At 51.4% G+C, this 10,947-nt stretch overlaps 1 protein-coding gene across 1 annotated transcript in view; it reads left to right on the top strand.

Moving 5' to 3' along the window:
• Positions 1-297: 297 nt before the first annotated feature.
• CTSD (cathepsin D) overlaps positions 298-10,947 on the top strand; it is a gene marked incomplete at its 5' end in the record, with an annotated part of 14,045 nt that continues 3,395 nt past the window's right edge. The window contains 5 exons of the mRNA XM_010173141.2: positions 298-454; positions 2,822-2,945; positions 4,563-4,681; positions 8,632-8,831; positions 10,440-10,562. Of these exons, the coding sequence (XP_010171443.2) occupies positions 298-454; positions 2,822-2,945; positions 4,563-4,681; positions 8,632-8,831; positions 10,440-10,562 (723 nt within the window). The remainder of the gene's footprint in view (positions 455-2,821; positions 2,946-4,562; positions 4,682-8,631; positions 8,832-10,439; positions 10,563-10,947) is intronic.

The raw sequence follows: 10,947 nt of genomic DNA, 5'->3' as shown, positions 1-10,947 counted from the left end.
CAAGGGTGAGAAGGGCTGGGACCCACCCTCCCAGATTGGGTTTGGGGCTGATGCTCTGCCTGGAGGGGGGGAAGGAGGTCTTGCCCCATCTGCTCCTATTCCTGGTGACTTGGTGGCCCCCCCACTGCCATCCTCTGGCTTTGGGAAAAATGCCAAGTGTGGCACAGGGACAAGGACCCAACACAGGGTGCTTGTAGGTCCCCTGGTTTCAGTGGAGCTGTGTGACCCCCCCCTTGCCTTGAGGGGACACCCCCCCACAGCCCTGTTAACAGGTGGGTGTTTGCCTTCACCTTACAGGATCCCCTTGACCAAGTTCCCCTCTATGCGGCGAGTCCTGAACGAGGTGGGCAGCGAGATCCCGGACATGAACGCTTTCACCCAGCTCCTCAAGTTCAAGCTGGGCTTTGCTGATGTGGTTGAGCCCACTCCAGAGCTCCTGAAGAACTACATGGATGTGAGTATTCCCTTCCTCCTGACCTCCCCCCCCCGCCAGCTTCAGCAGACCCCAGGCCTGGTGGCTGTCACTTCTGGTGGTGCCCATCCCAAGAGGGTGGTGGGACATGCTAGCCTTGTCATCATGTCACAGCCAGGATTGTGAAGGAGGAAGGGATGTTAATCCCATAGGACAGATTTGTGCACCTCCATGGTTTAGTAGGTAGTTGCCTAAAGTTGCTTCCCATCATTGCAAAACTAAAAATAATACTACTATTGCTAATAATAATAATAACAACCCACTGCCACCTGAGCAGGAGCTTTGCAGCTTCTGTGATCTGTTTTCTTCCCCTTTTGTCACTAATTAATGATGATAAACAGGGGCTTGCTCACTTGTGGTTGTTCCTACCATCTCTTGACCCATTTGAGCTCCACTTTCTGCAAGATGAGGGCATAAACATAATACTCCACTCCTTAAAGTGTTGGAGCATAAAAAAATGAGCACAGGGCAGGAGAAGAGGGCTTGGAGTGGGCACCAGCTTGCTATGGGACTGGGGATGCAGGATCCTTCCTCTTGCTATCCTTCATCTTCTGTGTGGCCTTGGGAAAAGCCACCCTGCACCTACCTCCACCTTCTTTTTGGCAGCTTAGGGAGCAAAGGGGCCTTCATGGTGGAAGCAGCAATGAAAGGAGAAGCCAGATAGAGGACGTGAAGTGTGCCCTTGCCCAGCTACTGGACATGTGTGGAGTTTCCTATTTTGGGGTTTCCCACCAGCTGTCCTCGTGGCTCTTGGGTGTGGGAGATGCAAATACTGGTCAGCAGAATAAAGCTGGTGCCAGATATTTGGGTGTTAATTCAGGGTATTCCCTCCTGCTCCCCTTCCCCAGGGGCTCCTGTCACCCAGGCAGCACCCTCCTGCCAGGGCTGTGCTGGGAAGGGCCACCCGTGTTTTAATCGGCGGTGCCAAAAACCAGGGTGCTGGTGGTTGTACCACAGCGTTACCTCTTCTGCCTGCGGCTCAGGCTGCTGCTCGGGGAAGGACTCTGCTCCCTTGTCACAGGGGGACCAGCCCAACCTGCTGAGGGAGATAAGGGACTGCTGGGTCCCTCCCAGCTTGGCCAAAAATGCTCTTGGTGCCAGAGGAGCTGTTGGGAAGAAAGACACGCTGTCCTCTAGACCACCTTGTATGGACCCCACCAGTCCCTGGGACCCTTTGTTGGGTTTATGTATGTGATTTAGGGGGCCCCTCTACTGAAGGTTAATTTCCAAGCCCCACCAACAATTACAGAATCACTGGAAGCAAATACTGCCTCCTCATTATGGCTAATTGCAATGGATTATTAATTACTTGGTGAATAACCCCTGCAAACTAAGCGCACGGGAGGTGAGCAGCTTTCATAATCCTGAGTCGTTTTGGTTTTTGTTGGTTCTTTTTTTTTTCCTTCTCCCTTTAACCCCTTAATTAAGTACACAGAGGGGTTTGGAAAGGCCACAGGCAGACTTCCCTTGCTATAGCAGCCTTGTCTTCAGGACCATGATCCAGCTGCTTGCTGAGCATGACACAGCTCTCTGCCCCTTTGGGAGGGTTGGGGAAAAATGGGTCTGTCTGGGACCTGCTGAGCATTCACCATTCATCCTCTCCCCCTGGATAGAGGGATGCCCTGCAAACATCTCAGCTGTGCAGGTTTCTTCCAGTCCCAGCAGAGCTGCACTCCCAGAGCAGAGGGAAATCCATTAGATACCTGTGCTACAGACACTTCCCCCAAACTCTCACCCCACAGCCCTTAAATACATCTCTGGCAGAGCTACTGAAGCCCTTTTCTCCCTCCAGCTCCTCCAAAGTCTTCCGACACCCACAATTGACTATTTGTTTATTCTTCTCCACCCCAGGCTCTCATCAGCCTGCGCTGAAAGCCCCAGTGGCTGCACCCATACCTGCAGTGGGCAGAGCAGAGCTGCTGCTTGCTGCAACCCACAGTTCCTCGGCAAATCCGCCAGCAAAGCAGCTTCCCAGCCAGTTTCGGCTTTTTAACAACGCAGGTGTTTTGCCTGGCTGCTTTCCATCTCTTCCTTGTAGTGAACTGCATGCTGGCCTGCAGACCTTCCCCTTTCTCTTCTGCCCTGTCTCCTTACCCCAAAAGTCCTCCCTTGCAAGTGCCAATCCTGCTTCTCCTCCCGGATTTATCCTTTTCCCACCTGGTGTGAACACCAAAGGGGCGCCTCCCTTTCAGAGGACAAAGGCAGGGAGCCCATCACTGCCAAAAATGAGAGGAGAGCAGTGTCTAAATAAGAAGCTGGTCCCCTTTTTTGATCCCAAAAGATTATTTTGGTTTTTAATCCCTGCTTTTAGCCAGTTGCCTCTGCTCACAGCTCCCTTCTCCTTTGCAGGCTCAATATTATGGTGAGATTGGCATCGGGACCCCCCCACAGAAGTTCACTGTGGTCTTCGACACTGGCTCCTCCAACCTTTGGGTGCCATCTGTGCACTGTCACCTCCTGGACATCGCCTGCTGTAAGTGTCACCAGTGCCAGCCATAGCTTGGCAGCTTCTCAAAATACAGATCCTGGAATTGCAAGAGGAGAAATTGAGGCAGCAACATGAAAGGGCTTGCCAGAGGCTGATGGGCTCTTTAGGGTCAGAGCTAGAAATAGGATCCCAACCTCCTGCATCCAATTTTCATTACTCCCTTCTTGTTTTTTTGTCCTTCCATGTCACCCACGCACAGCTTCAAACCTTCCCCAACAGCCTCAGTCATTCAGCTGGGGAGCAGCATCCACAGGTTGTGATGTTTCTCCCCAAATTATAGACCAATGCTGCTGTTGCCACATTGCGCAATGCTAGTGGAAAAAAAAAAATCAGCCTCCTGCCAGATCTGATAGAAACTGTCCTAGTTTCTGCTTTATTGCTGCATGGAGCATGTGTATGCATGTTTATGGATTTATAATTAACGAGAACCAGGTAGGAATGGCGAGATGAGAATGTCTTGGGAACTACAAGCTTTTTCAGTCTGTGGTGTTCCTGTGCAAGGAACCTCCACAGCTGAAGATGTCAAACCCAGCTGTGGTCAAATGCCATTTAAAAACCACGGACTGTGCTGCTTAAGCGGAGCAGAGAAACCTGTGAAGCCAACAAATGCAACCCTGAAAGGTGGCCCACAGTGCTGGTGGGGGATAGGGAGGAAATTTGGACTTCTTGTAGTGCCTGTAGTGCCCAGACAGGAGATGGACCTTCTTTCATATGTGAAATAAGATTTAGGACACTGGTAGAGTGGTGAGGCCCACACCTGGGGGTCTCTGATCTGTAGCAGGGAGCTGGTTTCTCAAGGAAGTGATGTGGGAGTTACTGGGACCAAAGGGCTTGTTTTACAAGTATGCAATGAGCCTAACCCGTGCCAAACTGGGACCCAGACAGCTGTGCTGGGGAAGTCCCTGTATAGCCTGTTGGTTTCTGTAGGGCTTGGCTGGTTTGTCCTCAGCTGCTGTCTGCCACGCTCTATGTGCAGCCAGGCTGGCTGAGCTCACCACGTGCCCCTGCCTAACTCGTGACTCAGGAGGAATCTGCGGAGGAGGAATCTGCCTAGCTGTAAAAACCAGGGAGATCTTACAGTTCCCACCCCTTCCGAGGGAAAAGCACCTTGGACTAAAGGAAAGCCCTTCTCCTCTGTAAATAAAAGTATATTTTTCAGCCCTCTCTGTGCAAAAAAAACAATGTATAGAAAAATTTCCAGCTTGTCTTTGTAAAAGAAACAGATAAATCCATCAAGTGAAAGTGTTCATGCCCAGAGCAGGCTCTATTCAAAGCCACCTTGGTTCTCCATGGCATGGGGGGAGCATGTTTTGTTCTGCTGTCTAATGCATCCTGACACACCAGCTACGTAGGATCTTAATACCTGGTGACCAAATCCGATTTAAGATCCAAATTGGATCTGCCCACCTAATTCCCCAGATGTTAGAAATGCTGTGTTAAGCAGTCCAGGCTTGGCAGATGCTGGGTTCAGCCCCACCTTTGTGTTGTTGAGTGTCTGTTTGTCTGGATGAGCCAGGAGGTGTGGGCTTGGATATCAGGGAGCTCTAGATATCAAGGAGCACTGATGTTGTATGTCTCTCTTGTCACCCTCCCTGGCTGCAGTGCTGCACCACAAGTATGATGCCTCCAAATCCAGCACCTACGTGGAGAATGGCACTGAGTTTGCCATCCACTATGGGACAGGGAGCCTCTCTGGATACCTCAGCCAGGACACTGTCACGGTGAGTAACAACTGCCCTTGCCCTGCACTGCCCCAGCCTGCTTTTGGCAGAGCACTCAAAAGCTGTTTGATTTCAATGGGTCTTGCTTCTTGAGTGTCCTGTTCCTATTGAGAATTCTTCAGCACTATGTTTCCAAGTGCTTTGAAACAAGATGGTGATGGTGGCTGAGAAGGTGATGATGACTGAGGCAGGCAGAGAAGGGGGAAGGTGTGAATCAGCAGGTCAGCAGGCTAGGAGGACTGCATGCATGGTGCCCTCCAAACACAGTCTCTGGCCATCCTTCCAACCTTCTTCCCCCTAAACCCAGAAATTTCCCAGTTCAAGCACACACCAGTGTCACTGTGCAGGCTGCTGGTGGTGCCCAGCTTGTTCCTGGCTGATATCCACATGGTAGCGATGTCCACTTGGGCAGCTGCCCAAACACTGAGCAGAACAGGCTCTTTGCAGCCCCATCCTGGTCTGGTGTTGAGGATGGTGCTCTATGTTTGCAGGGGTTGTGTAACACCTGGCTGGGGTTCCCCAGTAGTGTTCAGGGCCCAGCCTGAGGTTGCTGGTGGTTGCTTCCCATCATTTCCTTTTCAGTGAGTAAAAGCTGAGCTTTCTCCCCTGCAAAGGGTGGGCACCTTTCACAACTGCCTCCCAGGGACAGATGCTCCTGAGAGTTTGCCAGCTGCCAAACGTCAGTGGCACACGTGCTCCTAGATTACTTGGTCTCCTGGCAGGGATAAGAGCATATGTTTGCTTCACAGGAGGGAAACAAAGTTTTGAATAAGCACATAAATCTCAGGATTTGGAGTTTTCAGCATTAGGTTCAGCTGAAAAGTATTGGCTTACCAGTTTCACTGGGATCAAAAGAATAATATCCAAGAGGAGCCCAAAGTGGGTGGCTCATTCAAGGAACACTCTTTAGCTCATCCTTAGAGCAGGGAAGTTTCAAATTAGCCGGTTGCCTCTGTGCTGTGTCCAAAATGCCAGCAGCTCAGGCTGGGTGCAGGAGCCTTTTTGAGGGAGAAGGCTTTTGATGGGCTCAGTGAACCCTGAAAATCAGTGCCAGCAAGGGAGAGCTGCTGAGGGGGGGTGCTGCCAGCAGCTTTGCACCTCTGGTTTTGTTCTGTCTCCTGCAGCCCACTGATCTCTGTGACCATTTCACTTTAGGTTATGACATTTATTTCCTGCATCCCTCAGTTTGCTTAGAAACACCCCACCACAAAAAAAAACCCCAAAACCCCAGCCCATGTGAGCCTTCCCACAGCTCTCACCAAGTGAAGCCACGCTGCATGTAGCATCAGTAGATTCTCTTAGGTTTGCAAAATCCAGACAGAGCAGGCAGAGGCATTTGTGTTCATCCCAGTACGGACTGGGGCAGTGAGGCACACACTGAACTGTATTGTCCTGTGAAAGTGTGGGCTGGTTTAGGCACTTCCTGGCTTAATGCTGGGGCTGAAGTGAGTCAGAAGGAAAATTGCAGATTTTTCTTTTTTTTTCTTTTTTGCTTTATAATTATCACCCTAATGCCTGCTTGCTAATTAGCTCTCCACTTTTTCCAGCAGCTCAGAGGAAGGATTTTATGCCTGAGCTTGTTTGAGAAGTCGGGTTGGCTCTTAGCAGCAAGCATGGCACGTAGCATTTGGTTTCTGTCTGGGTGAAAGCAAGAGAAACTATTCTGTGTGGAGCCTGAGAAGTGTCATGCTTGCAGTGCACAGGAGCAGGAGCAACTCAGAGGGTCAGGGACCTTCAGCTTGGACACAAAGATGCTTCCTCTGATGCACAACATCCTGTAGGCAAGCTGCCAGTTGGATGTAGTCTGGAAATGCAGACATGAAATAGCCTTCAGGGTGACCCTCTTGGTTCCAGCTGTCCCCATGGGTGGAAGCAGCCACAGCACCCTGGGGTAGCACTGACATCTGACCAAAAAATGCTGGTTGGCAGGTGGTCCAGAGTCTTTCAGCTCTGAATTATTTTTTTTTGAGAGGGGGGCAAGCTTGTGTTGAACATCTTATTTCCTTCTGTAGAGGAATCATGCCTCATAGCACCACACGCCTTGGTACTGCTCACCCTCCAAAGAGCAGTGGGTTTAGTCAGCCTTCTACTGCTCAGGCATCTCAGTGCTTTATCACAACCTTGGGATGTCCTTCAAGGACAGCAGAGGAACCATGAGCAGGTACCATGAGAGGTCTCTCCCAGGGCTGCTGTGCAGGCACAACACGCAGGAGATGCCCCTTCCTGCCTCTCCCTGGTGCCAAACCATGCTGTGGAGGCCTTCTCCTCTGGTCTGCCTTCACCATCCAGCACGTTCCTGCTCCACTGAGGCCACTAACGAGGCTGGGCAAGCTGTGGGGTGCCAACACCTGTCTGCACAGTGCTGGAGGGCGGCCACCACGCAGCCATCCCCTGGTAATGACTTTTGGTTGCTTCGTGTCTGGGTGAGAGCCAGCTGAGGGATGGAGATAAAGGATCTGGCACCAGCACTCTGCTAAAGATGCTCTTGATTTTCAGTCCTGCTGAGGACCAAGCATGGGCAGGGTCTGTTGAGACCCCACCACAGGGCAGATATCCACATCCCTCATGGGATGTGCAGCCTGGTGTTCACTTTTATCAGTCCATTGCATTTAATTTTTTTTAAAGTGATTTTTTTGTTGAACTTTCTGAGCTGCTGCAGGACCAGCTGTGCTGAGTGGTGGAGCAGTGACTCTGGTAAACCTGTGGCATACAGCTGGGGCACTGGCCACGTGCTGAAGAGCGGATGCTTTGCCGTGAGCTGTTTGGCCCCACATCCTGCCCTGTGGCTTTTAGCTTTTGCAAGGCTCCATCACCCTTTCCTAGCACAAGCTTCTGATACCATTAAAACCAACACCACCCATCCCAACCTTGCACTGTGTAACCCTGGGGGGATATTAGTAATTTGCAGGGATCGTTATCTGCCATCAGGTAGGAGAGGCTGGCTTTTTAGTCCAGCCTGATTCACTACAGGACTCTGCAGGCTGAGAGGCTGAAATTGTCCTAGTACAGATTCTAAAATTGCCCATGGTCAGCCAGAAGCTTGGAAACCTCCTGACCTGCTAGAGCCAGCAGCCAGCAAACATGTTCTGCTCCTCATCAGCAGAGCTATCCTGCTTTCTACCATCTCCTCCTTCCTGGAGATCTGCCCTTGCAGGGCATTTGAGCTTGGGAACACCAGTCCTTGTGGCTGGCAAGAGAGGTGACTTTTGCTTTCCTAGTATTCCACTTGCTATTTTCCTGCTTAGGGCTCAACCTTGCTTCCCTGGCTGGGTCTTCTCCCCTCCCATGGGAGGTCTCTGCGGGCCAGTGGGTCTTCTGGGAGATGCAGCAATATCCTGAGGATGTTTCTTGTGTAGGGGAGATTGCAGGGGTCAACGGCAAAGGTGAGAGGGATTTGTTCTCCCAGCTGGGGATGGGTGCAGCACCCAAGGAGGTAGGACACACAGATGACTTTGAAGATGTCCAGGGTGGGGAAGAAGATTAAAGGCACAGCACAAGAGCTTCTCAGACTGGGAGGAAAAGATGGAGTAGGCAATAGGGGAAGGAATCTAAGGGTGACAAAGTGATATAGGATTCTCTGTGCAAAGAGGAAGAGCTGCAAAATGGAATGGCTGGTGCTGGAACCCAGCTAAAGGCTGGAAGTGCTGAGTGAGGTGGGCAAAGAGGGCTCCTGCCCCTAGGGGTGTGCTGGGCTTTGCAGAAGCTCAGGAGATGCCACTGCATAGCCAGAGTGGCCTGTCCCCTCCCCACCCCCCCCAAGGACAGTCGCACCAGGGTATCTGGTTTCTGCAGCTGCCTTCAAAGGCAGGGGTGAAAGCAGGCAGGAGTGTGGCAGTGCACTGAGGGCCATGCTGCAGCCTGTGTTCAGTGAGATCCTGTTTCCACCCTGGTCCCCTGAGTCAGTTTTCTTTACAATTTGCTTTTCCCTTCTCTTCCCCATCTCCCCTCAGCTTGGTGACTTGCAGATCAAGAACCAGATCTTTGGAGAGGCTGTGAAGCAGCCAGGCATCACGTTCATCGCTGCCAAGTTCGATGGCATCCTGGGCATGGCATTCCCGAGGATCTCTGTGGACAAGGTCACCCCTTTCTTTGATAACATCATGCAACAGAAGCTGATCGAGAAAAACATCTTCTCCTTCTACCTGAACAGGTAATGTTGGGTTTGGTGGTGCATCTCTGGCAAGCCCAGCTGGACATTTCTCTATACCTCCTAGTAGCACCTCTGGCTGTGTGCCAATTTCTGCCCTGGCCAGCACTACTGGGGAGGTCTCAGCAAGTTCTCCTTGCTGGAGTAATCAGGCCAAAATCTTTTCTGTTTACTGCTTTGAAGTAAGAAGAAGGGAAGTAGAAATGCAGCGATTTTACTGATTAAAAAACTGGGTAGATCTGCTACCAGTTTCCTTAACTGACGAAGAGGCAGAGGATGTATCCAGAGGAAAGAGAAACCAAAACAAAGAGGGCTGTGATCATAAGATTGCGTGATCAGTCCCTGTTAGAGGGGGGAACACAGCATCAGTCTGCTGCTGTAATCCACAAGCTACATGGCTGTGACCATGTCACACCCCAGGCAAGCATGCCCCACACCAATCATCACTAATGATGGGACTAACACTCCTCCACCCCCTGGGAAATCCTCCTGCCTTCTTCTGGTCACCTTCCCACCTATTGCTGCTCCCCCCCGCCCCAAGACACTCCATCCTCCTCCTGGCACCGCAGGGGGTACTTTGAACTACTTCAGCCCAAAAAGTAGCACACCAGGAGCAGAGAGGGCAGAGAGTGCTGCTGCTGCTGACCACTCAGGCAGCAGCCCTCCCCCATCACCATATTTCTTCCCATCTGCTCGGTTATCTGACAATAACCTTGAGAATTGGGCTGTGAGGCTGCTGGCTGGCGCGGAGGCGGATGCAGATAACCTCATGCTGCATCAGCCATGTCCAGCCTTGCACAGGTGCATGTTACAAACCAATTATTTGGGAGGGGGGGAGGTGGGGGGGATCCCTGTACCAGTGCTCAGTTACCTTTTGCTGTCCTTGTTCTCTGCAGTGAGTTTCTCCAGGTGTTTATGTGAAAGCACGAGGTGAAAAGCTGTAGGATGCTTCGACTGGGACAAAATATTCCCATTTCCCCAGCCCAGCCTGTGTCACAGGGTCTGTCCTTATATTGACATGTTATAGCCCGATGTAGGTCATGTCTCCAGCACTGCTCATGCCATTCTTCATCCCCAAGAAGCACCCTGGCGTGATGATCCGAGGGCTGGAGCAGCTCTCCTATGAGGACAGGCTGAGAAAGTTGGGGCTGTTCAGCCTGGAGAAGAGAAGGCTCCGGGGAGATCTCATAGCGGCCTCCCAGTACCTGAAGGGGCTACAAGAAAGCTGGGGAAGGACTTTTCATAAGGGCAGTTAATGACAAAACAAGGGGAAATGGCTTTAAGCTGAAAGAGGGGAGGTTTAGATTAGATAGTAGGAAGAAGTTCTTCACTGTGAGGGTGGTCAGACACTGGAACAGGTTGCCCAAGGAAGTTGTGGATGCCCCCTCCCTGGAAGTGTTGAAGGCCAGGCTGGATGAGGCTTTGAGCAACCTGGTCTAGTGGAAGGTGTCCCTGCTGCTGGCAGGGGGGTTGGAACTGGATGAGCTTTAAGGTCCCTTCCAATCCAAACCATTCTATGATTCTATGTGTTTTGGGGGCACATGGAGGTGTTTGTTCTCACTCTGCCCATGACATTCATGGGTTTGAATTTTTTAAAATGTTTCTTTTCAGAGACCCCACTGCTCAGCCTGGTGGTGAGCTGCTCCTGGGAGGGACTGACCCCAAGTATTACAGTGGTGAATTCAGCTGGGTCAATGTCACACGCAAGGCCTACTGGCAGGTCCACATGGATGCGTAAGTCCTCCCTCCACCCAACTACACGTGCAGGGACATGTGTGCAGACAACTCATGTCCACAGTTGGGCTGAGACCCTCCTTGAAAGGGAATCGTCCTCTATCCCTGCAACACATCCACATCTAAAAAAAAGCAGATTAAAATCTCATGCTAAGGCTGGGTTGTTTCCCTCTGGAAGGGGAGGAGAGGCAGAAAACAGCAGGAGATGTTCTGCAAAATCATTTCCTCTTGTTTATAGTTTGGCCCCTCAAAATACCTGCTGCAGCCTTGCAAAGCAGGAAAAAAAAGCTGGTGTGTCTTCCTTGCAGGCAGGGCAAGCCCCATGGATTAAACCCTGGCTTTGCTCAGCTCTCAGCCAGGCCTGAGTTGTGTGGCTCGCTTTCAC

Source organism: Antrostomus carolinensis, unplaced genomic scaffold (genome assembly GCF_000700745.2).
Source record: "Antrostomus carolinensis isolate BGI_N321 unplaced genomic scaffold, ASM70074v2 scaffold18648, whole genome shotgun sequence".
NCBI classification, from domain to species: domain Eukaryota; kingdom Metazoa; phylum Chordata; class Aves; order Caprimulgiformes; family Caprimulgidae; genus Antrostomus; species Antrostomus carolinensis.
This window is presented reverse-complemented; position numbering and strand designations above follow the sequence as displayed.